At 44.7% G+C, this 26,103-nt stretch overlaps 1 protein-coding gene across 2 annotated transcripts; it reads right to left on the minus strand.

Moving 5' to 3' along the window:
- Window positions 1–714: 714 nt before the first annotated feature.
- On the minus strand, window positions 715–26,103 carry LOC132828864 (COUP transcription factor 1-like). 2 transcript variants are annotated; one of them, XM_060846035.1, is made up of 3 exons: window positions 25,393–26,103; window positions 9,343–9,861; window positions 715–2,131 (listed from the first exon to the last, which is right to left on the minus strand). In XM_060846035.1, exons 1-3 carry the CDS (start codon window positions 25,763–25,765, stop codon window positions 1,857–1,859), a joined length of 1,167 nt encoding a protein of 388 aa, XP_060702018.1. In that variant the 5' UTR covers window positions 25,766–26,103; the 3' UTR covers window positions 715–1,856. The 2 variants fall into 2 exon arrangements, with proteins under 2 accessions (XP_060702018.1, XP_060702017.1); XM_060846034.1 differs by having other exon boundaries at window positions 9,343–9,864.

Below are 26,103 nucleotides of genomic sequence, written 5' to 3' on the forward strand. Positions count from 1 at the left end.
CTAACAACTTTGTGCATCTGCCTACTAACATTCTGTGATTAAATCATAGGTCAATGTGAGGCAATCATTATTCTTGCACCATCACTTTTGATCAAGTAAAGATGAGGCAGATTAACATTTCCACCATCATGGACAGTAGATTCCAGGTCAGTGCTTCCTGATGAGGCTTTTTAATGACAGGAAGTGGTTTTTGCCTTGCATCCATCTCCCTCCTGTTGACAGTGTTGAGATTTTTGAATTTTTCCACTCAATATGTAAATCACAGGGCATGGATAACATTTATTGCTCATCTCCAATTGTCTTCGAAGTAGGTGACTTCCTTTTCAGAGGTTAGTTAAGGGTTAACTATATTGCTGTGAGTCTGTAGATCCCACTTGGAGGGGTGAGATTTCCTTTCTACAAAGTGAACCTTATGGGTCTTTACACCAATTGACAACAGCTTCATGGCAACCACCTTAACTTTGAATTCCAGACTTATTAATTGAATTTAAATACCACCAGATACCACAGTGGGATTTTAACCCATGTCCCTGGAGTATCTGTCCGGGCTGCTCGATTACCCCGTTACGTTACTACCTCCCCCAGGTATCAGGAACTGTTTCTGCTGACAGCTGTTAGCTGCACACACATAGGAATCCATTCTCTTTCTCCCTCTCCTGGCCCTGACAAGTAGAGGTGGGCAAGTCAAAAGACTCAAAATATTTTATTGCAACAAGACAGTCAGTTAAATCAGGAGGCTATGTCACACAAACTAGAAGGTACAGTTAAAGGATACACTCACAATGAATATGATGCTATTGTTCAATATCAGGACTAGATTTTGAAAGGTGACTCTGAAAGGAGCTTCAGGAGGATGTGAGCTGTAGGAGATGCAAGCAATTTGACCAGAATTCTGAAATATTACAGCACAGAAAAAATAGGCATCCTTCCCACCTCAACTGACTAGTATGGGGTCTTAATGTGAATCTATTTCATTGCTTCTTCCTTAGCATTGCTTTCATTTTGAAATACTTCTCCAATTGCTTTTTAAACAATGCTGCAATCTCAATCCTTTGTTTCCTTCTTCTAATGTCTGGGTGTGTACGTGGGAATTGTGAAGTGCTCCTCAAGGTTGGCAGGGGCAGGTTGGGACAATGAGGAGGGAAGTGACAATGTGACATCCTCCACCTTGGAGTGCGTTATGAATTAAAGACTGAGTAATCTAGTCCCCTTCCAACACTGCTCTCAAACGTCACCAAACGTGTGCACAACCAAACACTGCCCACTTCTTTAACATGCAGCCAGAACTTCTTAATTATGTGATTCCACTGAAGGCGAGACTTGCCCATTTGTTAAATCAAATCGCTGCATGAAATCTGATGCCTCTACCTTCCCAGTGGTTCTCTCATTTTGGATCAGGAGCCTCCAGGACCTCTGTCCACTCAACCAATCCTCATGAGTGAAGGAAGACGGTGACTTGGGTAGACAGCGCCGGGGTCAATCCTACACTCAATTGGGTCTGGATACCTTCTCCTGAAGCCAGAGGACAGTCTTCAGGCTGAATATTTCCCTCATCCCAACCTGGGGTTGGTGTGGGTATGGGGCGGCCGGGGGGGGGGGGCACACAATTCACAAGCACCTCTGCCTGTAACATCTCATCATCCAGGAACAGCGACTATTCCATGAAACATTATCACATTTTGGCGTAATGTCTTTTCGCAAACAAAAAAAAAGCAAAGTACTCATTTAAATACTGCATCCCAGGATCTAGTTAGTGCCTGAAGTCAATTGATCCAGTTTAATCTCACGTATGCTAGATGGCATACTTGGCAGCGCCCAGTAACAGTCTAGTTGGAGCCCGTTAGGAATCAGGCTCATCATTGAGTTGGCATGTAAGGCCAGTTGAAGGAACCTCCAGACAGGAGCATGTCTCTGATTAGGGTCTCGATGGGTGTCTTGCCCACCAGCCTCATGAAGAAGAGTTGTCCAATGAGGGAGGCCGGCACTGCCCGTAATGCCGGGAGTCGTAAGAGCAGCTTACCAAAGCGCTGGGGCTGCGGAGGGTACTGACATCGTACATACTCAGCCAGCGACTCCTGAACCTTCTCCTGCAAGCTCTCAATGTGTGCAGGCTCGGAGAGACCGGAGGCGTCTGGCAGAGAGAAGAGGAGAAAGAGACATGTTTGAGTTCAGAAACAGTTTTCTACATCACAAAATGAACCAACAGTAGAGTCTGTGATAGGGTGGAGGGTAGGTAAGTATTTCACAAATTCCTCTCTTTGTGCTTTCAATTTCATAGAATCCCCACGGCGCAGAAGCAGCCTGAAGGCCCTCTGAAGGACATTTCACCAGATCCAACCCTACCCCTGTATTTTCCCATAGCTAACCCAACTAGCCTGCACAGCCCGAGACACTAAGGGGCAATTTATCATGGCTAATCCACCTAACCTGCACGCTTGCGGATTGTGGGAGGAAATCCACACAGACGTGGGAGAACGTGCAAACCCAACATAGGTAGTTGCCCGAGGTTGGAATTTTACCCAGGTCCCTGGCACTGAGAGGCAGCGGCGCTAGCCACTGAGCCACCACATAGCTGTCATCCAAAAGCGCAGGCAATGTGCCATTCACACCTTCTCCAGACACTGTTGATAAATATAATGGTGCTGAAAGGGTTAACGGTGAAGCTGCTACTGAAGGTTAAGCAATGGCTTGGTCATTGAGTGGGTTGGCGACACAGTGAGATTCAGCCTTTAGGTTCCATATTTAACTTACACCTTTCCACTTTGTGCCAGGTCATGGGTGATTTTGTGGGCTGCAGGAGACCGTTTTCCATGTTTACTTGTGATTATTTTACAGCCCCTGATTAGACTTTTGTTATAAGAAAGGGACCACTTTTGAAAGGTTGATTAAACTTCAATGATACCCTCAAGCACTCATTGGTGAAATGCAGCACTCCCAGAGACAGCTGGGAATCACTGGCCCATGATGTGGAGGAGGAGGAGCATCCAGGAAGGAGTTGAGAACCTCGAGACTCACAGTCAAGAAGAAATGGAAGCCTGGCAAAGGAACACGCTGCCACACCAACTCCCACCCACCCCCTTCCCATGACCACCTTCAGATCCCAGTGTAACGGAGCCTGCGGCAGCCACATCAATCTGTACAGCCACCTATGGACTCATCCTGAGAGTGGGAGGGAATCATCCTCGGCTATGAGGGACCACCGATGAAGATGCTTCAGTCCCATGCGCCTGATCTTTGGGAATCCAGCACAGGGGTGAAGATGGGCATCTTGGGTTTCCACTAGGGCCTGGCCAAGGTGGTCATAAATAGGTCCTGATACCACCATGGATTGGAGATGAGTAGTTGAGTGCAATCTGCCCCAGGATGTTGTTGGAGACAGCACATGCGGTGCTTGGCCTTCCACAATGGATGGGGAGCCCATCATCCCCTCTCAAAACCACATCTTATTCTCAATTCCCTTTGCCATTTTGACATTTGTCAGAGGCTATCAATCTTGATTTACTTTTAATTGGATGGGTTGGTTGTATTTAATATAGAAGAAAAGAGATTGGTGGCAATTCCCTACCCAATAGGGAAGCAATGGTCCCTTGGTATTATCACTAGACTATTAATCCAGACACTCAACAATGCCCTGGGGGCCCAGGTTCAATTCCCACCAGGGTGGGATTTGAATTCAGTTTATGAGGAAATATCTGATAATCGTTGTTGAAACAACCCATCTGGTTCACTAATGTCCTTTAGGGAAATAAATCTGCCATCTGTACTTGGGCTGACCTACATGTGACTCCAGACCCACAACAATGTGGTTGACTCTTAACTGCCCTCTGGGCAATAAATGCTGACCTAGCCAGCAACGCCCTCATCATGTGAACAAATTTTAAAACAACTACAAGCTCCCAGTGTTTGGGGCCACAACTTACAACAAAAACAGCGTGTTCCTTTCCTTGTCTCATTACCATTCCATGTCTCATTTCCATTCCATCTGGGCCTTGCACCATAAAACCTTTTGTCATTTAAGGATGGCAGTAGTGTAATGGTGACCATTAGCATTCCAAGACTCCTGGCCAATGTTCTGGGAAAATGGGTTCAAATCCCATCTGAGCAGATGGTGAAACTTGAATTCAGTAAATTCTGGAACAATGAGCTGGCTCAATCGCCAGTCGGAAAAGTTACCACAATTTTACCAGACCATTGGGCTGCTCTCTCATTACAAACAGACGCCTGGTGGTGATTTAACCCGAAGGTCACCACACCTCAGGCAAGAGGAGAGGTTGAGAAGGAGGGTCCTTCATGGTGACCCCAGCTGGTGCAGGATTTGAATCTTTGCTGGCCCACTCTGCATCACAAACCAGCCATCCAATCGACTCAGCTAACCAACTCCTTCCCCCCTCCATACAGGCATAGGAATCAGGCCACTCAGCCCCCGGGCCCACTGTACCATTCAATATGATCGTCACTGATTGGATTACTCCACATTCTGGCCTATCCCGATAACATTTCACTCCTTGTTTATTAAGAATGTATCCATCATTGCCTTAAAAATGATCACAGACTCTGCTTTTGAAGAAAGTTGTGACATATGCATCTATTGGTCATGAGACGATCATTTATTCTCAGGATGGGTGTGATGTTGACACGTAGACATTCCCAGCTGCTCACAGCGAACAATCATTTTTTCAATTGGCTTTACATGGGAACTGGTTCACTCAGACATTCCCCAGTGCTGCGAAGAATCAACCAAAACTAGAAAAGGGTTGCTCAGCATGGACTCGGACTCCCAGCCTCCTGCCTCACCCCAGGCCCCAACTCCCGGCCTACCACTCCCGTCCCCCCACCCCAGGGCCCCTGACTCTGTCTGGAGGTTTCATCACATGACCTCAGTCCCACTGTCCTGCTATTGGTCAACCTGTATATCTATCCTGAAGATGACAGCCTTCCGACAGCCAATTAGGGAGTGAGTAGAACTTCCAGTCATTTCCTGACTGTTAGTATTCCTTCCCCATAGTTGGATAGCAAATAAACAGAACTATTCAGTGGAAATTATAAAGCAATTTTCCTGAATGTCTTGATGCTTTTTTTCTTTGGGATGTTCTCTCACCCGTGGTTCGGATTAGGATTTGATTGGTTAGGGGGTCAGGCTTTAACTTCTGGGTTCTGCCTCCAGGTCATTCCCAAGACTGGAGTGACTTGTTGGCCTGACTAAGTAGTGAGTCCATAAATGAATCAGAATCATATGAGGATTAGTAGTCGTATTACAGAGGCCGAAAGATAGGTGATCCACTGGAATGAATTCAAATTGCACCATGCTGCATAGTTGAAAATGTGTTGCTGGAAAAGCGCAGCAGGTCAGGCAGCATCCAAGGAACAGGAGAATCGACGTTTCGGGCATAAGCCCTTCATCAGGAATCGGGTTATGCCCGAAACGTTGAATTTCCTGTTCCTTGGATGCTGCCTGACCTGCTGCGCTTTTCCAGCAACACATTTTCAGCTCTGATCTCCAGCATCTGCTGACCTCACTTTCTCCTCCATGCTGCATAGTGCCAACCTGGTAGTGACACTACACAGTTACGTCTGGAGCAGGGGAACCTCACAATATCACCCCTTTGCTGCTGTCTTTAAGGATTCTAGTACCTCTCCTTCCTCTGACAGGGCCATACGCAGTGTCCTGCACCTCTGCTGACTGACCACAACATACAAGCTGGGTGGAAATGGTCTGTGTTGCACCTCACGATGATCTGTTCAATTGCTCACCATGAAGCTCAGTGTCCTGAATGGAGCAAAAAATGTTGAGGGCTGAACAACCTCAGTAAGGCTGGTCTGTGCTAAAGAGGTTCAGGACCAGCCAGGGCCCATTCACCTCCACCCCCTGGGCCCTCAGTACAAACCTTTTAAAAACTCATGCATGGATTCGGGGCGAGGCCAGCATTTATTGCCCAATCCTAATTGCCCAGAGAGCAGTTAAGGGTCAACCCCATTGCTGTGGGTCTGGTGTTACATGTAGGCCAGACCAGGTAAGGATGGCAGTTTCCTCTCTCCCAGATAGTCTCAATGCTCACTTTGTGCAGAATTTTGGCAGAGGTAACACCTATTCCGACAAGTCCTGACGAACCTATCCCAACAGTCACTGCATCAGAGACCAGATCAGTTTCCCTTCATGTGAACCCAAGGAAAGCGATGGGACCAGATGGAGTACCAGGCCGTGCACTCATGGCATGTGCAGATCAACTGGCAGAGGTCTTCTCGGACATCTTCGACCTTTCCCTGCAGCAGGCCGCTGTCCCGGCCTGTTTCAAGAGGCCAACATCATCCCTGTTTCTAAGGAGGCTCATGCAGCATGTCTCAATGACTACCACCCAGTGGCCCTTACCTCAGTGGTCATGAAGTGCTTTGAAAAGCTGGTCATGGCATTAATCAACTTCAGCCTCCCCACTACTCTTGACCCACTCCAACTTGCCTATTGGACCAATACCTGATGAAGGGCTTTTGCCCGAAACGTCGATTTTCCTGCTCCTCAGATGCTGCCTGAACTGCTGTGCTCTTCCAGCACCACTAATCCAGAATCTGGTTTCTAGCATCTGCAGTCATTGTTTTTTCCTATTGGACCAATAGATCCACGTCAGATGTCATATCACTTGCCCTTCACTCCTCCTCAGCTATTCTTGGTGTCAAGATGTTCTATGTAAGAATCCTACTCATTGAAGACTGAACTGTAGTCAACACTATTTCCCCTCGAGACGGATGACTAAACCTAGTGATCTTGGACTAAGCCCCACTCTCTGCAACTGGATCTTCAGTTTCCTGACCCACAGGCCACAATCAGTGAAGGTTGGGGACAATATTTCATACTCAACACTGGAGCCGCGCCCCACCCCAGGGGTGTGTACTCAGCCCCCTAATATACTCACTGTATACCCACGACTGTATCGCCAAATACCAGACTAATGCTATTTATAAGTTCGCTGATGACACCACCTTAGATTGTCGAAACTCAGATGGCGATGAAACAGAATACTGACGGGAGATGCAAGACCTGGAAAAAATGGTGTACTGAGAACAACCTAGCTCTCAATGCTGGCAAAACCAAGGAACTCATTGCTTATTTTCGGCGGGATGTTACTCATACCCCCCCTACACTAACAGCACAGAGGTGGAATGAGTGGAGAGTGTCAAGCTCCTGGGAGTGGTCATCAACAACAAGCTTTCTTGGACCCTTCATGTGGACGCACTGGTTACAAAGGCCCAATGTCTCTTCTTCCTCAGGCAGCTGAGGACATTTGGCATGATGTTGAATATCCTTGCCAACTTTTATAGGTGTGCCATCGAGAGCATTCTGTCTGGATGTATCACTACCTGGTCTGGGAACCGTACCATTCAAGATCAGAGACTGTTACATAAAGTGGTGAACTCAGCCCGGACAATCACAAAGGCCAACCTCCCATCTATGGAATCCATCTACCAGGCCCGCTGTCCAGGAAAGGCCGCCAGCATTCTCAAAGATCCATCCCACCCTGGCAATGTTTTTCTACAACCTCTACCATCGGGGAGAAGGTACAGAAGCCTGAACATACGCACCAGCCGGTTTCGTAACAGTTTCTATCCTACTGTTGTTAGAATACTGAATGGACTCATGAACTCTTAGCATTTACCTGTACCTGTGTTTTTGTTTTTGCCATTATTTACCTATTATTTGTTTATCTATGCTATTTAACTCTGTTATCTGCCTGTATTGCTTGTAACTCAAGGCTTTTCACTCTGCCTTGGTACACGTGACAATAAATTCAATTCAATTCAAGATATCAGTGAACCAGATGGGTTTTTCTGACAATTGGCAATGGAGTTGTGGTCATCATCAGACTCTTAATTCCAGATTTTTAAAAACTGAATTGAAATTCTACCATAGCAGGATTCAGACTTGAGTCCCCAGAACATTATCTGCACCTCTGGATTAACACTCCAATGATAATACCTCTAAGGCTATCACCTTGTCCTTATGCCCTTGTGGACAGACACAATCAGTAATTGCACCTTCCTGCTGAGAGTTCCCCTCTACAGATGGAGTGGTGGACTCATCAACTGAAACTCAACAAATGAGGACACTGTTGTAGGGCTCTGAGTCGTGAACTCTCTGAAAGAGGTGAAATAACGGGGACTAGGTTCCTGGACCAACAATTCAGGAAGCTGAAACCACCTGGTGTAAAAAAAATAAGCAGAAAGAGTTGGAGAAACTCAACAGGTCTGGCAGCATCTGTGGAGAGAGAAACAGAGTTAACATTTCTTCAGATTTCACATTTCCAGCACCTGCAGTATTCTGTCTGCCTCCCCTTCTCTCCCTATCTGGGCTCCACCTCCAGCTGTCCACTCACTCCATTACCAACCCTCTGTCCCCCATCACCAGCATCAATACCATCCTCCTTGCTACTCCCAGTTCTGAAGGGTCTCAGGACTTGAGATGTTAACTCTGTTTTTCTCTCTCCATAGATGCTGCCAGATCTGCTGAATTTCTCTAGCAATTACTGTTTCTGTTTGTTTCAGATCACCAGCATGTCCTTTGTTTTATTACGTCTGCTGCGTTTTGCTTTTGTTTGAAACAGATTTGAAACTGGTACCGAGTTCAGATTTGAGCACAGCAGCTGAGCAAACTCAGTGAATTAATCAAAAGTATAAAGCTAGTGTCAGTAACAACAAACGCGGAACTTGTGGACTGTTGTAAGTCAGTTACAGAATAAAATATGCTGTCCTTTCCCAGTTTACCCTCAGTTACAGAATAAAATATGCTGTCCTTTCCCAGTTTACCCTCAGTTACAGAATAAAATATGCTGTCCTTTCCCAGTTTACCCTCCAGACCCTCAGCAATGTGAGTTTTTCTCGGAAATGGTCCAGCAGTCCGTTCATTTGTATTCAAGCAGGTGACTCGCCAACACTTTCTCAAGGCTAGTTAAGAATTGCTAATACAGGTTGGTCTTGTTAATGATGTCCACCGCCCATGAATGAAGATGATGAAAAATGCAGTATTTAATGGCAATTATTGAGGCCAGTTTCTTATTGCTTACATATCTCCACTTTAAAAATCAACCCTGTCATGAGGGATTGTGAACTCTCATCATCTCTAAGTGATGATGTGGATGAGCCGGTGTTGTACTGGGGTGTATAAAAATAAAAATCACAACACCAGGTTATAGTCCAACAGGTTTATTTGGAAGCACACTAGCTTTCGGAGCGACGCTCCTTCATCAAGTGATTGGACTGTAACCTGGTGTTGTGTGGTTTTTAACCATCTCCAAGTGGCTCATACAGAATCCTGAGCGTCACAACAACACAGCAGTCCCTCTGATCGATACTAACCTGGCGTGTACAGGGCAATGGCCTTCAGGCAACTGTACTCTGCAGAGTCGACCTGCAAAACCTTGAGCTTCTCCACCTGGTCCTGGAAGATTCGGATCTGGTCCATGAAGCTAACCACTCGATCCGCAGACATCTGCGTGGAGTGGAGGCCAGCGGCTGCCAGGAGGGGAGCCATGTGAAGGGGGAGGGACGACTGGGCAGCATTCAACACAAACAGCTCACTCCAGCTCAGCCGCAGCAGTGCCACCTGGTCGGAGATCTGTAGCTCATGGAAGAACGGGACGTTCCTGGCCCACTCCACGGCGCTGAACAGCAGCCTGGCTGCCAGCTCACAGATGTTGTCAATGCTCATGAGGTTGTACTGGCTGCAGTGGGTACTGAAGCGAGACGTGGGGTACGGCTCTGCTCTCAGCAGCAGGGAGATAAGTCCCGAGATATTGCCTCCATTCAGGTGGTCTCCCCCAGACAGCGAGAGCTCCCCGGGGCTGGCCTGCGCTGGTGGAATCCTGCCACGCTGGACTGCTAATGGACACAAAACATAAGAAATCAATTAGGATCAAAGTGATGGAGAAGTGACCAACGGCCAGAGGGAAACACAGAAATAGCTGTGTAAATATTGTGATGACTGTGGTCTGACCAATGGCTACTGCTCAGCCAATATCACAAAAAGTTGGCTCATCTGAATGTTGCTGTTATCAGAGCTTTTGGGAGCTTGTTGTGTACAAATTGACTTCCAGATTTCCTACAACAGTGAGTTCAGTTCGCTCCTATTCCTCGAGCTTTAAAAGGTGATAAAGAAATGCAAGTTCTTTCATATTGTCCTGATAGTACAGTTACCCACCACCCAACTCCCAAAGTCTATCCACCATCTACAAGGCACAAGTCAGGAGTGTTGGGGATTACTCCCCACTTGCCCAGGTGGATACACTTCCAACAACACTAAGTAGCCCATTCAATTGATACTTCATTCAATACCATCAGTATTCACTGCATCCATTACCAATGCACAGTTGCAGCAGTGTGCGCCATCTTCAAGATGCACTGCCAAAAGTCACCAATGCTTCTTCAATATCACCTTGCAAACCTGTGCCCTGTATCACCTGGAATGACCAGGACAGCAGATACATAGGAACACCACCCTCTGCAAATTCCCTTCTAAGGCGAAAGTGGCTACTGCAGATGCTGGAGGTTAGTCAAGATTAGAGTGATGCTGGAAAAGCACAGCAGGTCAGGCAGCATCCAAGGAGCAGGAAAATCAACGTTTCAGGCATGAGCTCTTAATTCCCTTCCAAGCCACGCACCAGCCTGCCTTGGAAATATATCACCAATCACCAGCCAATCTCGTGCCATACGGCAATATTGCATCCAATTGGAGGCATCTAACTTTAGGAATGGTGTATGAAAGGGAATAGATCCGGCTGAGAGGAACTTCAGTTGTGAGGACAGACTGGAGAAGCACAGGTTGCTCTTCTTTGGAAAAGTTCAGAAGAGACTGGATACAGGCATTCGGAATCAGGAGGAATCCGCACAGACCAAGTAGGGAGCAATAACTTCTGTCAGTGGAAGGAACGAGAAGCCGAGGGCATTAACTTTTTTAAATTCTAAGAGGCAAAAGCAACATCACTGTGGTATAGCAACAAGCTGGAATCTGAAAGGCACTACCATAGAAACAATGGAAGCAAATTGAAAAGGGAATTGGACCAGTATCTGAAGAGAGAGAGAAGTCTACAAGGTTAAACAGAAAGGCAGAGGACTGGAACAAGATAAATTACTTTTACTGTAGATGCACCAAATAGCTTTCTTCTTTGCTGTAATCTGTCAATGATTCCAAAAAATCTGACAATGCAGCCAAATTTAGGGTGTCTATGAGCTGGGGTGAAGTGCATGGGCGGCACGGTGGCACAGTGGTTGAGACCCGGGTTCAATTCCCGCCTCAGGCGACTGACTGTGTGGAGTTTGCACGCTCTCCCTGTGTCTGCGTGGGTTTCCTCCGGGTGCTCCGGTTTCCTCCCACAGTCCAAAGATGTGCGGGTCAGGTGAAATGGCCATGCTAAATTGTCTGTAGTGTTAGGTAAAAGGGGTAAATGTAGGTGTATATGTGGGCCGCGCTTTGGCGGGTCGGTGTGGACTTGTTGGGCCGAAGGGCCCGTTTCCACACTGTAAGTCTAATCTAAAGTACTGAATAATACCTTTGTATGATCATTATTTGAACAAAAAGGTATTTAAAAATGAAAGTAAGTTTTTGGCTTTAGTCCTGCAATTTTTTATTCTTGAAAATGTCAGAAATTAGTTTTGAACAGCAAGATCAAACAGCATTTCCAAGAAAACATGTGATTTAAGCTGGACGATGAGAAAAGCCAGCTGGGGAGATAATTTCAGAAATGCCTGCTCAGTGGAGGTTTTTCTCAATGATCTACAAAACTGAGGGGCCAGGAACCAGAGGGGAGTTGCACTACCAAAGAAAGTAACTCAGCCAACAGAAGGGCAATTGAGTTTGACAGCATTCAGGTCATTAGTGAGGGGAAGAAGTCTTAATCTCTTTTAGCAGGCTTAATGATTTTTCTTAAAGTTCAGTGAGAAATGTTAACGAGTTAGCATGTCTCTAGGTGTCTCAGGAAGGGATAGGGAGAATCACATCTGGCGAATTTGCAAAAGGCACTGAAAGAAAGCACTTGTGACCATTGTTTGTGAAGTAAGAGAGCACAAGGTGAATTTAGGAGGGATACCTCAGTGGGACTGAGCGTCCATAAAGAACTCTGCTGGGAATATGGTCAAAACTCTATTTTTGCTGTTTCTAATGAAATCATTCCAAACTGATGATATTTATGACTTAGTAATTTTAGCTTTTTTGTATGTGTAATAATTTTTTTTGTTAAAAGTACATTGACAGACTGTTGTGAATATGTTCTGTTATTGCATGGCATATCAAACTAGGCCTCACTCTGGGATCTGACTTGTCCAGTACTACCATCAGCTGGGACCATAACCTTTGCTATAGAAACAAGCACAATGTTTGTTGTGTGATGCCATTCCTTGACTGCTGAGATGATGTTAAGTTGATAAAAAGATCGACAAAATACCCTGGCCAATCAGCTGAGAATAAAAGAAAGACAAGGCATGGAAACCATGTGATTTCAGCTCATGCTTGGACCAGTTTGCTTGAGGTCACATGACTGGGTTGATGGCTACAGACGGTCAGAACATATTTTATTTCAGTTGGGGGGAGCAACTGAAAAATAGATTGCACAGCGGATCTTTCCAATTCCTGAAGCATCTTTGTGGTGAATCCAGTGTGAAACTTGACAATCTTCCCAAAGTGTAGCTGGAAGACTTCTCAGTACTATGTTTCCTGCGCAAGCTGGGTCTATCAAAATCTCTGAGACATCTGCCATGTCCGAGCATGCCACAGTGTCAGACCAATAGCCATCCGAACATTCTGTCTCTATATTTTTGTTTCTGTCAAGAACTTAGCATGATCTTCCAGAGTGGATTTCTCTGAGAGAAATCTAATGTTTTTGTCCATTTTATTTGTTGTGCGCTTGTATCTGGGATAATTAAAAGGTAAACTTTTTTTTTAAAAAAGATACATGATGCAAACTGTGGGATTTATGTGTACAATATTTTTGGTACTCGCTGTAAGCTTGGATTTCATGTTTTGCGTTAGCAAGCAGTGGAGTTTTCTCTGTATCTGAAGTTGGTAATTAGCTTTTAAATATTTCTGTAACGACAGCAATTTCTTTTAAAAATTGTGTTCAAAGCCTGACTGTAGAGTGAACTCTCGTAAATTTTTGGTTATTTTAGATTGTTTGTGACCAGCATAGAATGTCTGGAATATTTTTTCCCTCAGTTTAAAGGAACTGTGCTTAGCTGAAAAGAAACTTTTCATTTCAGTTTTGACTCTGAGTGAGTTAATTCTGAGAGACAGGATGGGATATAAAGGAGTGCTCGAAGGAAGGGAATGGTAGAGATGATGAATTAGACTACACTTGGAATGAAGAGTTTGTGTTAGTCCCAGACCAGGAATATTGCATGCAATTCTGGCCTCCATCCTATTGAGAAGATGTTGGGAAACTTGACAGGGTTCAGACAAGATTTACAAGGATGTTGCCAGGGTTGGGGGTTTGAACTATAGGGAGAGGCTGAATAGGCTGGGGCTGTTTTCCCTGGAGTGTCAGAGGCGGAGGGGTTACCGTATAGTGGTTTATAAAATCATGAGGGGCATGGATAGGGTAAGTAGACAAGGTCTTTTCCCTGGGTGGGGGAGTCCAGAACTAGAAGTTTAGGGTGAAACGGGAAAGATATAAAAAAGGTTTAAGGGGTGACGTTTTCACACAGAGGGTGGTACGTGTATGGAATGAGCTGCCAGAGGAAGTGGTAGAGGCTGGTACAATTGCAACATTTAAAAGGCATGTGGGTGGGTATATGAATAGGAAGGGTTTACAGGGAAATGGGCCAAGTGCTGGCAAATGGGACTAGATTGGGTTGGAACATCTGGTGGCATGGATGAATTGGACCGGAGGGTCTGTTTCCATTCTGTACATCTTTCTATCAGAACAGTTAGGATTAAAACCTTAAAACAGAAAATCCTGTACACTAAAGGTCAGGTGTGTGATAGAAAGAACAAAGAACAATATAGCACAGAAACAGGCCCTTCGGCCCTCTAAACCTACGCACATGCTTATGTTTTACCCTTCCATTCTAAAACTGATTTCACTTACAGGATCCTTATTCCCTTCCTATTCATGTGTGTGTCCAGGTGTTTCTTGAATTGTCAGTCTTTTGTTTAAAGCTATCCCCAGTTCTAGTTTTGAAGTTGAAGTCACAAGTGACTCAAACCTACCAAAGCAGTAGATAGTTAGGGATCCCTCCAATTTTCTTAATAGTTGTACAGATCTCGGAGGCCTGCACATGGCATTGAACTGCTTACAACTTCTGGATCATGCCAATTATCAGTCACGGAACATTGGAGCAGCCGCACGTGTGCAGTGAGGGGGGAACGTCGATTCTGGTGCGAGTATTATACACGTGGTATTTGGGTGCTGTATCAGGACAGGTATTCAGGGTACTGCACAAAAGCTGTTTGTTTCTTTTTGATTTAAAACAGAATGTTTTGTAATTAGTGGGTTTATAGTTTTACTGTGTTTAAAATCTTTGAATTTGTATTGTAATTAGGGAGTTTGGATTATTCTCTTTTATCTTCACTCCTTTTGTAATAAACTTCACTTTATTGTTAAAGCAAAACACACAGCATTGCAGGCAATGTCTCAGCAACAGATCACTTTCTTCAAAATAAAAACATGATTTATCAAGCCAGATTCTTGACTGGAAGTAAACATGTCCAGTAATAACTTCTGCAAGAAAACCTGAAGTTAAGTGCTAACCTAATGGTGACCATGAAATCACCGTTGAACTTAGTGAAAATCCACCTGGTTCACTCGTGTCCTTTAGAGAAGGACATCTGCCATCCTTAACTGGTCTGGCCAACACATAACTCCATAAGAACCAGGAGCAGGATGAGGCCATTGACCCCATCAAGTCTGCTCCACCATTTAATACATCATGGCTAATCTCATTTCAGTCTCAACATCACTTTAACTCTTAACTAATTAAAAATCTGTCCATCTCAGAGATGGACAACATGGAAACAGACCTTTCAGTCTAACTCATTCATTCAAAGCAGATATCCAAAATTCATCTCGTCCATTTGCCAGCATGCGGCCCATATCCCTCTAAACTCTTCCTATTTATGTACCCATCCAGATGCCTTTTCAGCATTGTCATTGTACCAGCCTCCACCACTTCCTCTAGCAGCTCATTCCATACACGTACCACCCTGTGCAAGAAAAAGTTGCCCTTTAAGTCCCTTTTAAATCTTTCTCCTATCACCTTAAACCTGTGCTGTCTAGTTCAGGATTCTGGGTAATCCAAGATGGAGGACAGGGGGAAAAAAAAAGTTTTTCTGGATCTCCTTGAAATTATTCAGTGTCCTAGTGTAGACTGCACTTGGGGAGGGGGAGGGGGAGGGGGAGGGGGAGGGGGAGGGGGAGGGGGAGGGGGAGGGGGAGGGGGAGGGGTGAATTCCACGGAGAGAAATAATTCCTCCTTATTTCTGTTTTAAATCTGCCAACCCATATTTTAAAACCAAGATGCCTTATTCCAGATTGGCCCACAAGGGAAAACATCTGCTCTACATTTGGCAATGCAGCTGACTCTTAACCGCTCTCTGAAATGGCTGAACAAGCCACTCAGTTCAAGGGCAAACACAGATGGGCAACAAATGGCAGGTCTAGCCAGTGACACCCTTGCTAAAATAAATAAAACTCCACGGGAGTGTTGTCAAACAAAATTTGACTCATCTTTTTCAATGTGACTATGCTCGGGCTGGTCGGATTGAACCAGGTTGACAAGAGGCAACTGTTTGTTTGTGCAAAGCTCTTCCAAAGCCTCCATCCCCCGCTCTCCTCCTTCGGCCACGGAAGGAGATGTTCAGCCAGATCACCAAGAGCTTGGTCAGTGAGGCAGGTTGTAAGGTGTGGCTTAAAAGAGGAGGAAGCATTAGCGAAGCAGACACATTTTGGGAACGGCTTGTGAGAGTTTATTATCAACAAACAAGCATCAGTGTGACTCTCATCACCTTGGGTTGAATCCGGGGAATGCAAGACCACCGATGAGGGGATGTGAATTAAAACTCATTACTCCAGATCTCCATCCTCAATAACCCATCTCGGGCTTCCTGCAGGATGCAAGACTGCGGATATAAAGCTGGGTGTTAATGAGGTTGGGATTGGGAAAGGCAAAGGTCTCTAAGCTCAATTTCCCCTCCTGTACTGTACAGGAAATCCCAACACTCTGCTAATCAGTGGTAACAGAGACTATATGCTCTCAACCACAATGTTAGGATGAAGCTGCACTCAGAAAAAGGGGCAAGTCCACTAAAGATTAATGTAAGAACGAGGAGCAGGAGTAGGCCATCTGGCCCATTGAGCCTGCTCGGCTATTCAATAAGATCATGGCTGATCTTTTCATAGACTCAGCTCCAGTTACCTCCCCCCTCACCATAACCCTTAATTCCTTTATTGTTCAAAAATCTATCCATCTTTGCCTTAAAAACAAAACAAAAAAAAGCCTCGACTGTTTCACTGGGCAGAGAATTCCACAGATTGACACAGATGGAGATGAGGAGGAATTTCTTCACTCAATGTGCTAGACTTTTGAAATTCTCAATTCCAGATGGCTTTAGAGAGAGTGCACATCCAGGAAAAATCTTCATCGGGTTAAAATCTTGAAATGCTAGGGCTGTACGTAGCCCTTAATCAAAGATATGTTCTTAAAAAGATAAATTTCACAGAGCCAAAACATCTGCAGGTGTAAATTCAGTTGCAAGTGCTGAGGAATGTAAAATTAGCAATGTCACAGAAATGCAAGAGAGACAGTGACTTGAGATAATAAGATGGCTGGTTGTCCATCTCCCTCCCCTCATCATTATACACAAAATAAAGAGGCTATAAAGGCAGCTTTGGCAATGTTAATAGATTGTGGTGGACCAGATGTGTCTAGCATGCTGCTGTGGAAGTCACACCCTCATAACAATCAGAAAGCACTCATGCACTGCAGGTAAAGCAAAGATCACATTCTCTTATGCCGAGTGCTCTACAAACTAGTTAAAATGGAATCAGGACAAAATAACTTCAACCAGCTATAAAATCAAGATCAAAAATTTAACTGCTAATGACCAGAATAACCCATAATAGCCACAGAGCACTTGGTGAACAATTCAGAGACTATTCCATATGATTTTTTGTTTTACTTTTTGGGCTAACTTCTTAATTCCACTCATGTTCGTGTGTTTTCCTAATATTTCTCCTCAGGCTTTGAGCGTGACTGACCATCTTAAATTATTTGTCACCTTAATTCTTAGCATACTCAGGACTATTTAGCAAATATTGTCCAATCTCAAAATGACACCTAATGTTGGACACTGTATTTTCAGTTTTGTAAACACAGGCTGGTTCGATACAGCTACTATCATGCTTATTGCGAACTGACAAAAGGACTTGCTGTTTGATGAAATCACGTAGTCTTTGGTACGTATAGACTACAAAACCTGCAACACACAAGCAGTGAAACTGATATACCACATTTGTGTGACAGGCAGAAAAGGTTTAATGGCGATGTTCTGTTCATGACAAACTCCACTCTTGTTGCTCCTACACAGCAGCAGCATGAGACAACTAGCTTTACCCTGTTGCTCAAAGGTTTGAGATACCTGACCCTTCCAGGGCACTCTGTTGTAGGCTGTGCACTTTCGCTACTTGTGGATTTGTATGATGTACAGCAAGAAATGAACTGACCAGGGTCACTATTATCTCACAGGATGGTTTGGACATTACCTACTTCAGCATCAGATTTACAAGAGTTGAAAAAGGCTCTGGAAAAGCACAGCAGGTCAGGCAGTGTCTGAGGAGAATCAACATTTCAGGCATAAACCTCTGCAGTCCTCACTTTCTCCAGGTTTGTATATGAGCCTTATTTATGAAGTTTCCTGGAAGTTTATTGTGTGTATAAGAGTGGAAATGTACATTGAGCAGTAGAGGAAGGATAGCTGTAGACAGCAGTAAAGAACCCTTGGCCAATTTCTCATTTAGTACACTTGAGTGCTCTCTTTAAAAGGTGAATTTGAGTGTTGTATGGACCTCATTAAGATGCATAAAGATATTCTTACGTGCAGCCTGTGCGTTAAAAGAGAGCAAAGCATTAGCTATGCAATGGAAAATGTTCGGGCTAATAGGTTAGGCATCCCTCCATCGGAGATCCATTTCTTGTGGAAACTGATATAGATCTTAGCCTCAATAGGAACCCACAGCCGTACCATTTATTTGGATGTACATGGTGTCATTAAAACTGAATTGGTCTGAATGGTAGAACCTTGTAAACAGGGCCCAAGATATCCAGTCACTGTGCAAACTTGATGTTGAAATAGGGCAAATACTGCAGGATGACGTTACCCAGATCCGATCAATTCTTGCTGCATCACGTAAACTCAAAGATCCTAAAGCCCTGAAAACTGCCTAGTCTACCTCAGACTGCCCTGGACGGGTAAGGTATCTTGATGCTTAGAGCGACGGGTGAAGCTAGCGGTTTCATGCTGCTACTTGAACACTAGTGATGTTCACAACTAACTACACACTGCTGCCCAATGGTTTGCCTGTCATACAAATAAGTCATGTGGGATATGAATTTCAATGTGGGTGTAATGCCAGGTTTGTAGGCAGTTTGGGGAATTGTATCAAATAATATGTACCTTCAGCTGATTGCAACAGCTAAGGTACTGGTTGTATCTAGCTTAAACTGAAGACAGGGTGTCCAACATTAGATGTGACTCTGATTTGACAACAGTTGCTAAATAATCCTGAGTGTGAGAAGAATACATTTGGCAACTCACTTGCAATGCACGGCATTTGTGTACACTGGTAGCTACGTATATTAGCACAGGGCACTGTTCATTGCAGATAGCAAGAACACGTACACCCTGTGTCTGTTTCAATTTAACAAAATGGGCAATGGCCATTCGCTGGATCATTATGCAGGGAAACGTCTTGACCAATCAGAACCAACTTGTCTGGTTTAAACTGAAGTAAAGATTGGCAGTTCACCGTCAGTCATCATCCAACTGCTGCATTCACCATGGCAACAATCCTACCAATCAGAACAACTGCCAACAAATTAACACACTCTGCCCTTTGTACAAAATGTTCCCCTGTCCATCAGTACTCTTGTGAAATTTCTGATGAGTGCAAAACAAAAAACTTTGACAAAATGTGTTTTTTCCCCAGTGATATACAGGCTCTCTACCACCATATGACTAGATTTTGTGATAATGAGGATATGGGGATAGTGGAGAAAATGTGGTTGAAGTGGATATCTGCATGAATGGTGTAGCAGGCATGATGGGCTGAATGGCCTACTCCTGCTTTTATATTCCATGGTCCTGATGACTGTGAGCCAATTGGGTGCATGGTCCTTTCTTGGGTAGACTTGGATTAGAAAGCACTTCCTTCTGCTATCCCACAACCAATAGGTTGGGTCCTAGTGTGGTGCTGAGACAGTTTCCCTACGCCTGAACCAAGAGATCTGGGTTCAAGTCCCATCAGCTGCAAAGGTCTGAAATAACATCTCTGAACAGGTTGATTAGGAAAATAGGTAAAAAGCTAAGAGAAAGTACAAAAGTTGAAAACAGGAAGAGAGTAGCCAGGAGATGGAGTGAGTTACCCCACAATCCTCTGAGGGGGTATGATGCTAAGCAGAAGAACTGCCCAGAACAAAATCTTGCAAATGGAACATCCTATTTGGGAAAGTAGCAGTGGCAATTAATCAAAGAGAATATTTAACTTTGTTTTTAAGGCAGCTTTCTTTTAAGAAGCATTCAACTGAATCAGGTTATGTAAAAATTTAAAAAGGTTCTTCAAAGTAAAACAAAGCTTGACCCCTCTTCACCTTTGATCAAATTAATAATTAACTTCATTCGCTTTCAGAAGTATTTAATTTCCTTTCAGAGGTTACACCAGCCTGAAAGCCAATGGCCTCAGTACAGGCAGGGAGTTAGTTTACTTTATTGAATCTCATTCTCAGGCTTTCCATTTGGAAATGAAAACAAATTGAATTCAAATTTCTGTTAAAAGTTTATGGGTTTATTTTCAATCCTGTCGGATTGTCAAATATTTAATTTATTTTTTAAAATATTGAGGCCGGCCAAGAGTGTCTAATTGTTATGTTTTGTGTCAGCAACATATATCCCCAGGTCAGGTACCAGCATTGATTAGATACAGAGTACAACTTCCTCTACACTGTCCCCCATCAAACACTCCCAGGACAGGGACAGCAGGGGTTAGATACAGAGGAAAGCTCCCTCTACACTGTCCCCCATCAAACACTCCCAGGACAGGGACAGCACGGGGTTAGCTACAGAGTAAAGCTCTCTCTACACTGTCCCCCATCAAACACTCCTAGGGCAGGGACAGCACGGGGTTAGATACAGAGGAAAGCTCCCTCTACACTGTCCCCCATCAAACACTCCCAGGGCAGGGACAGCACGGGGTTAGATACAGAGGAAAGCTTTCACTTTAAAAGAGTAGAGTAAGTAAAGCTCTGCTGCACTGTCCCAGGGCAGCTACAACTCATCCGATTCCTCGGTTGATATCGCTACTTTAGCTCCCTTCTTGTACAGCCCACCAGCACACTCCGAGTTATTGGACTCACCGAGAATTATAGAATCTCTACAATACAGATAGTGGCCATTTGGCCCATTGAGAATGTACCACCCCATCCTTACCCGCATCCACCATCCCCATAACCTCAGATTTCCCATGACCAATCCACCTAACCCACACATCCCTGGACACTATGGGCAACGTCACATGGCCAATCCACCCTAACCTGCACATCTTTGGACCATGGGAGGAAACCGGAGCACCCGGAGGAAACCCACGCAGACACAGGGAGAATGAGCAAACTCCACACAGAGTCACTTGAGGTTCGAATTGAATCCGAGCACCCGATGCTGAGAGACAGCGGTGCTAACCCCTGAGCTACCAGACAGAAAGCACCCACAAAACATGTACGATGTGAGTGAATGTTCCCCAACAATTTCAAAGAAGGGGGAGCAATTGCAGAATGGAAGAACCTAAAAATCGTCAGATTGATCCTTCCAGGTGTCAGTAATTCTCAATTCTGTCTGAGCAAAGTTCACGTACATAAAACCCATGTAATATAAAACTCCAGCAGTGATGTGAGAACTTATAATAATCCTCTTAAGGTCAAAATAGCAGCCTCATGCCCTGTGTCTGGAATGGTGAGTTGGTATCAGGTTTCTACATCCTGTGAGAGAAATGGGAGCTGAGAGAGGAATCCAACAATAAAGGGAGAACAGAAAGAATAAAAACAGGTTAAAATGTTAAAACAAAAACTGTGGCAGCGAAAAGAAAAAGAATACAATGGTAAGAGAGAGAATGAAAGTGAAAGAGAGAACATAAAAGGAGAGAAAGAAATAAAAGTAAAAGAGAAAGTGAGAGACATAAAGAAAGAAAGGAAGCAGTGATGTAGTGACCTATGACATTTGGACTCGTACCTCTTTAAAATATGCTAACTCCCGAGAGCAAGCTGAACAATCTCTCCCCTTTACTCATCGTAAGTAATGGTTTAACAGACTTAATATCCAACCTAAATCCCACATCTTAAATAAGTTTAAACAGAAAGGGGTCACATCCTGTGACACAGACCACTCTGTGTGAAGCATGGACTTAGGAATTTTTCTGTAATTTACACTCCTGCAGAAAGCATGTGGCTGATAGATTAGTGGCTGGATTTTGGTCAGGAGACTGTGGATGGAGGGGCGGGTACAGGCTGCTCTGAGGTCAATGGCACATTGACCCCTGAGAGAGCTGAAGGCCCCAGGGAACGCTGACAATCAAGCTTTGCAGGCGTGAATGCACCCAGTGTTACAACACAGTTTGTGAGTGACTGAGAGAGAATGTGTGTGTCTGTTGTGTGATGTTTGTGTCATTGAGCGTGTCTGTGTATGTGATTCTATATTTGTGTTTATGTGACTGATTGCATGAATGAATCTGCCTGTGTATGCATGATTGAGTATAAGTTTGAGTGATTGAATTCACGCATGTATGTGTGTGATCGAGTGTGCATGTGGGTGAGTGCATCTTTGTGAGTGTGATTGAGTGTGTGTCAGTGTGCCTGATTGAGTGTGTGTGTGCAACTGAGTGTAGTGAGTGTGATGGAGTGTCAGTATATGACTGTGTGTAAATGTTTGTGATTGAGTGTATGCATCAGTGCGTGCAATTGAGTGTGAGCGTGTCAATGCATCTGATTGTATGTCTGTGTGTAAATGCTTGTGAGATTGAGTGTGTGCTCCTGTGTGGGTGTGCATAAATGCTTGCGATTGTGTGTGTGTGGCAGTACATGATTAAGCATATGTAACAATACATAAAATTGAGTGTGTCAGTGCGTGTGATGGAGTGTGTGTGTCTCAGTGCGTGAGATTGAGAGTGTGTATCTCAATGTGCTTGATTGAGTGTTAGTATAAGCTTGGCAGTGCATGTAGTTGAGTGTGTGTGTCAGTGTATGTCATGGAAGGCGGCCCAGTACAAGTCAGCTTCTGTGTGAAAGGGACAATTAATGTTCCGTTTTTTTAAGCAACTTCAGTCAGAGGGGCCTTTTGTAGCTTTGAATTAGCAGGAATGATCAGAGGGAAAGAAAAACATTTTAATGGAACTTGGAGAAAAAGTGAAATATCTAATGATGGGCTGATGCAGCCTGGAAGAAGCAAAGATGGAACTGAGGCAGACAGAGTCGGAGAAATTAAGTAGAAGATCTGGAAGAAATCCAGAAAACAAAGAACAGACACAGGAACGAGTAAAATATTCAGACTGATAATCCACTTCCTCAAGACAGCTGATATTCCAATAAAAAACACAGGAGAGACAAAGGCAAGAAAGAAGCAAAATTAGATTTATAAGGAAAGAGAGGAATGAGAAGAAGGACAAGACAGGGGAAGGTTTTGATGGTCAATACAGATAAAATACAGAGGAGAGTACGCTGAAGAGAGAAAGGAGGGAGAGATGACAGAGACAGAGACTTCTGAATGAGGGTGTGAAGAGAGCAGGGTCAACAGTGTCACATTGTGAAGAGTAAGCCATGTTCCAACTTGCTGAGGACAAAAGCAAACCACAAGATGAGTACAGGTACGGGAGTGGATTACTGCTGAACTGTTTACTCCACCCAATCAGCTGAATACAGCTACTTTAAGATACTATTGATAATAATATTTTAGTAATTATTAAAGAAAAGTTTCTCTTGCAATCAAGGTCAAAATACACAACAAGCCTCTAATCTAACATCAATATAGAATGTTGGGATCTTATTTGTAGGCTATTCCTTGGAGAATTGCCCTCCACCTCCTTGTCCAACTGGCAATCCTTCTCAGCAAAAATTTTGATGTGACATTTAATGGGGAGTGTCTTCACAGTGAAGCAGGGACTTACTTCACCCGCTGCCCACACACACAGATACACAGTTACAAGAAGCACACGGATATATACAGGCACACGCAGATCCACACGGACATTAACAAGTATGCAATGGCACATGCACGCACCAAAACTGTAATGTTCGATTTTTGTAATCCTCAAAGACTGACGCCAATGATCAAGTTTGATGGAAAGAAGTGGCTCAGCCAAATTAATCCTGCACAATCCAAACCTAAAACCAAGCAACTGTTTGTAGCTTTGCATCAAAGCTATTGTGTGTTTTACATTAAATCCTGTTATCCCTGCAATATTTATTGACTCACTTACTTTAATATCTTGGAAGATGTTCCTTCCTTCCCTATCAAATATATCCAAACATTACACATAAATATATAATCGGCTTTGACATTGTTAATATTTACATCAAATCACTCAATCAGGAGAGTGATGCTAAAGTCAAAATGATGTGACACAGCAGCTAACTATGTTCGACAATTTTACCTAGCACTCTAAACATATCCAACTTCAGTCCTCCTTTAAATTATATGTTTGTTCATAAAGAAGGACTTTCAGAATCAGGATTTGTCCACTCCATGTTTGATTTGGTCTTAGCTGCTCCGCCTCTGCCGCCAATTCACTTTGGAAAAGGCCCCAACAACTCTGATATCTCCAGTAATATATCTATGTCTCGCCGAGACAGGTTACCACCTGTACCAAGTGTTTGCATGAGTTTTGTGGACTCAGTCAAGCCTGTAAGAGGGGGACAAGGGCTCACTTACTGTGAGAGAAATGCAAAATACTACAGACCCTACAAACAAGAAGAAAAAACAAAATGTTGGAAATACTCATCAAATCAAGCAACTGTTGTGGAGAAAAAAAAAATTCATGTTTCAATTCAATGGTGACCTTTCATCTGAATTTTAAGATGAAAGGCTATCGAGTTAAATGTTAATTGTTTCACTCCACAGAAGCCAACTGACCTGCTGAGTATTTCCAGCAGTTTCTGATTTCATGTTTGCTATGTGACACTTTGTCCACAGCACCTGCAAAGTTTGGCTTGTTGGAGATGTGTGTACTCCGAGTAACTCCTCATGCACCATCTCCCGTTATATTATCTATACTTCAGCCAGCCTCCCCATGCACACTCTAATTTCCCCTTTTATGCTATTCCAGTCCCAGTAGCAGAGGGAGCTTCTCCTCCACCATGGGGTCTCTTCACTGTAATCAGCCTGAAGAGACAGAGAGGGGGAGAGGTGGGGGGGAGAGAGAGAGAGAGAGAGTGTTTCTTGTGGTTGGTAAACTGCAGGTGACTGTCTCTTCCCTGACGGTCTCCAAAGCCTGGTGAGCAGACAGGACTGACACTGGAACACAAAGGACAGGCGATATTGTCCAGGATCCCTCCTCTCTCTACAACAATACCATCTCCCCCCAACACACACAAGTGCTCACACATGCAGACACCTGCCCTCACACAAGCACCCAAAAGCACACACTTGTATAAACTTGTATAGACACAAACATTTGCACAGATTCACATAAACACACAGATGTACACTTACAAATGCAAAAACTTAAATGCACACTCACAACAAACACAGATGCACACGCTTACACGTAGATGCATACAATTACTCACAACTAAATACAGATGCACTCTCACAAACATACAGATGCACACTCACAACAAACACATACACAGATGCACACACTCCTAAATACATACACAGATGCACACAATTACACACCCACCTAAATTACACGCACTTATACATACGCACAGATGCACACACATAAACACACGCGGATGCACAGTTACACACACACCTACATGCACACGCAAACACATGAACTAATACAAATACTGGTCACACACACATTTAAATGCACCCAGTTGCTTACACGCAGGTATAATAACATACTAGTGTGAGGTTACTGAAGTCGGACCCTAGTTTGACAAGGAGCCCACCCCTCCGGGATGTCCTGTGGTCTCCTTCTGAGAGGAGCGGGCACCTACCTTCTCGCTTCATGCCCACTTTGAAGCACTTTCGGAGGCGGCAGTACTGGCACTGGTTCCTGTGGTGCTGGTCAATCTGACAGTCCCGGTTTGACCTGCAGGTGTAGGAGAGGTTCCTCCGGATACTCCTCTTGAAGAAGCTCTTGCATCCCTCGCAGGTGAACTGGCCGTAGTGTTTGCCGCTGGCCCGGTCCCCGCACACCACACAGTCCACCTGGACCGCCTGGTCCCCCAGCTCCGGCTCACTGCCGCCGGTCTGAGAGGAGGATGGAGCCGGGCTCTCCGAGGATTCCTCGCCGCCGCCGCCCCCGTTGTGGGGGTACAGTTTGGGTTCGTCCCGGGATTCTCCCCAGTCGCTGGAAGCCATCGCCATGACCCCCTCCCTCCCTCCCTGCCCTCCTTCACCGGGAGAAAGGGATCGGGAAAGAGTTTGTGAAAAGGAAATAGAGTCAAAAAAGCTGGGGGTGTTGGAGGGAGGAGGTGCCCCGGGAGGGAAGGGGGAGCGCTTTGGGGAGGAGGGGGACAGTATGAGGGGGGTTGCCAGGCCCTCCCCTGGTCAGTGGCTCAGCGCCGGCAGCGGGAGCCTCTCCTCTCCTCTCGGCCTCCCCTTCCTGCGCATCGTGATCCCGGCTCCAGAGCGAGCGACCAGCCGCCGGCTCCCCGCGGGGTCCGCTTCCCGGCCCCGAGGGCTCTCCCTCTCCTTCCCCCCCC

The sequence above is a fragment of the Hemiscyllium ocellatum genome, chromosome 28 (assembly GCF_020745735.1).
Source record: "Hemiscyllium ocellatum isolate sHemOce1 chromosome 28, sHemOce1.pat.X.cur, whole genome shotgun sequence".
NCBI lineage: Eukaryota > Metazoa > Chordata > Chondrichthyes > Orectolobiformes > Hemiscylliidae > Hemiscyllium > Hemiscyllium ocellatum.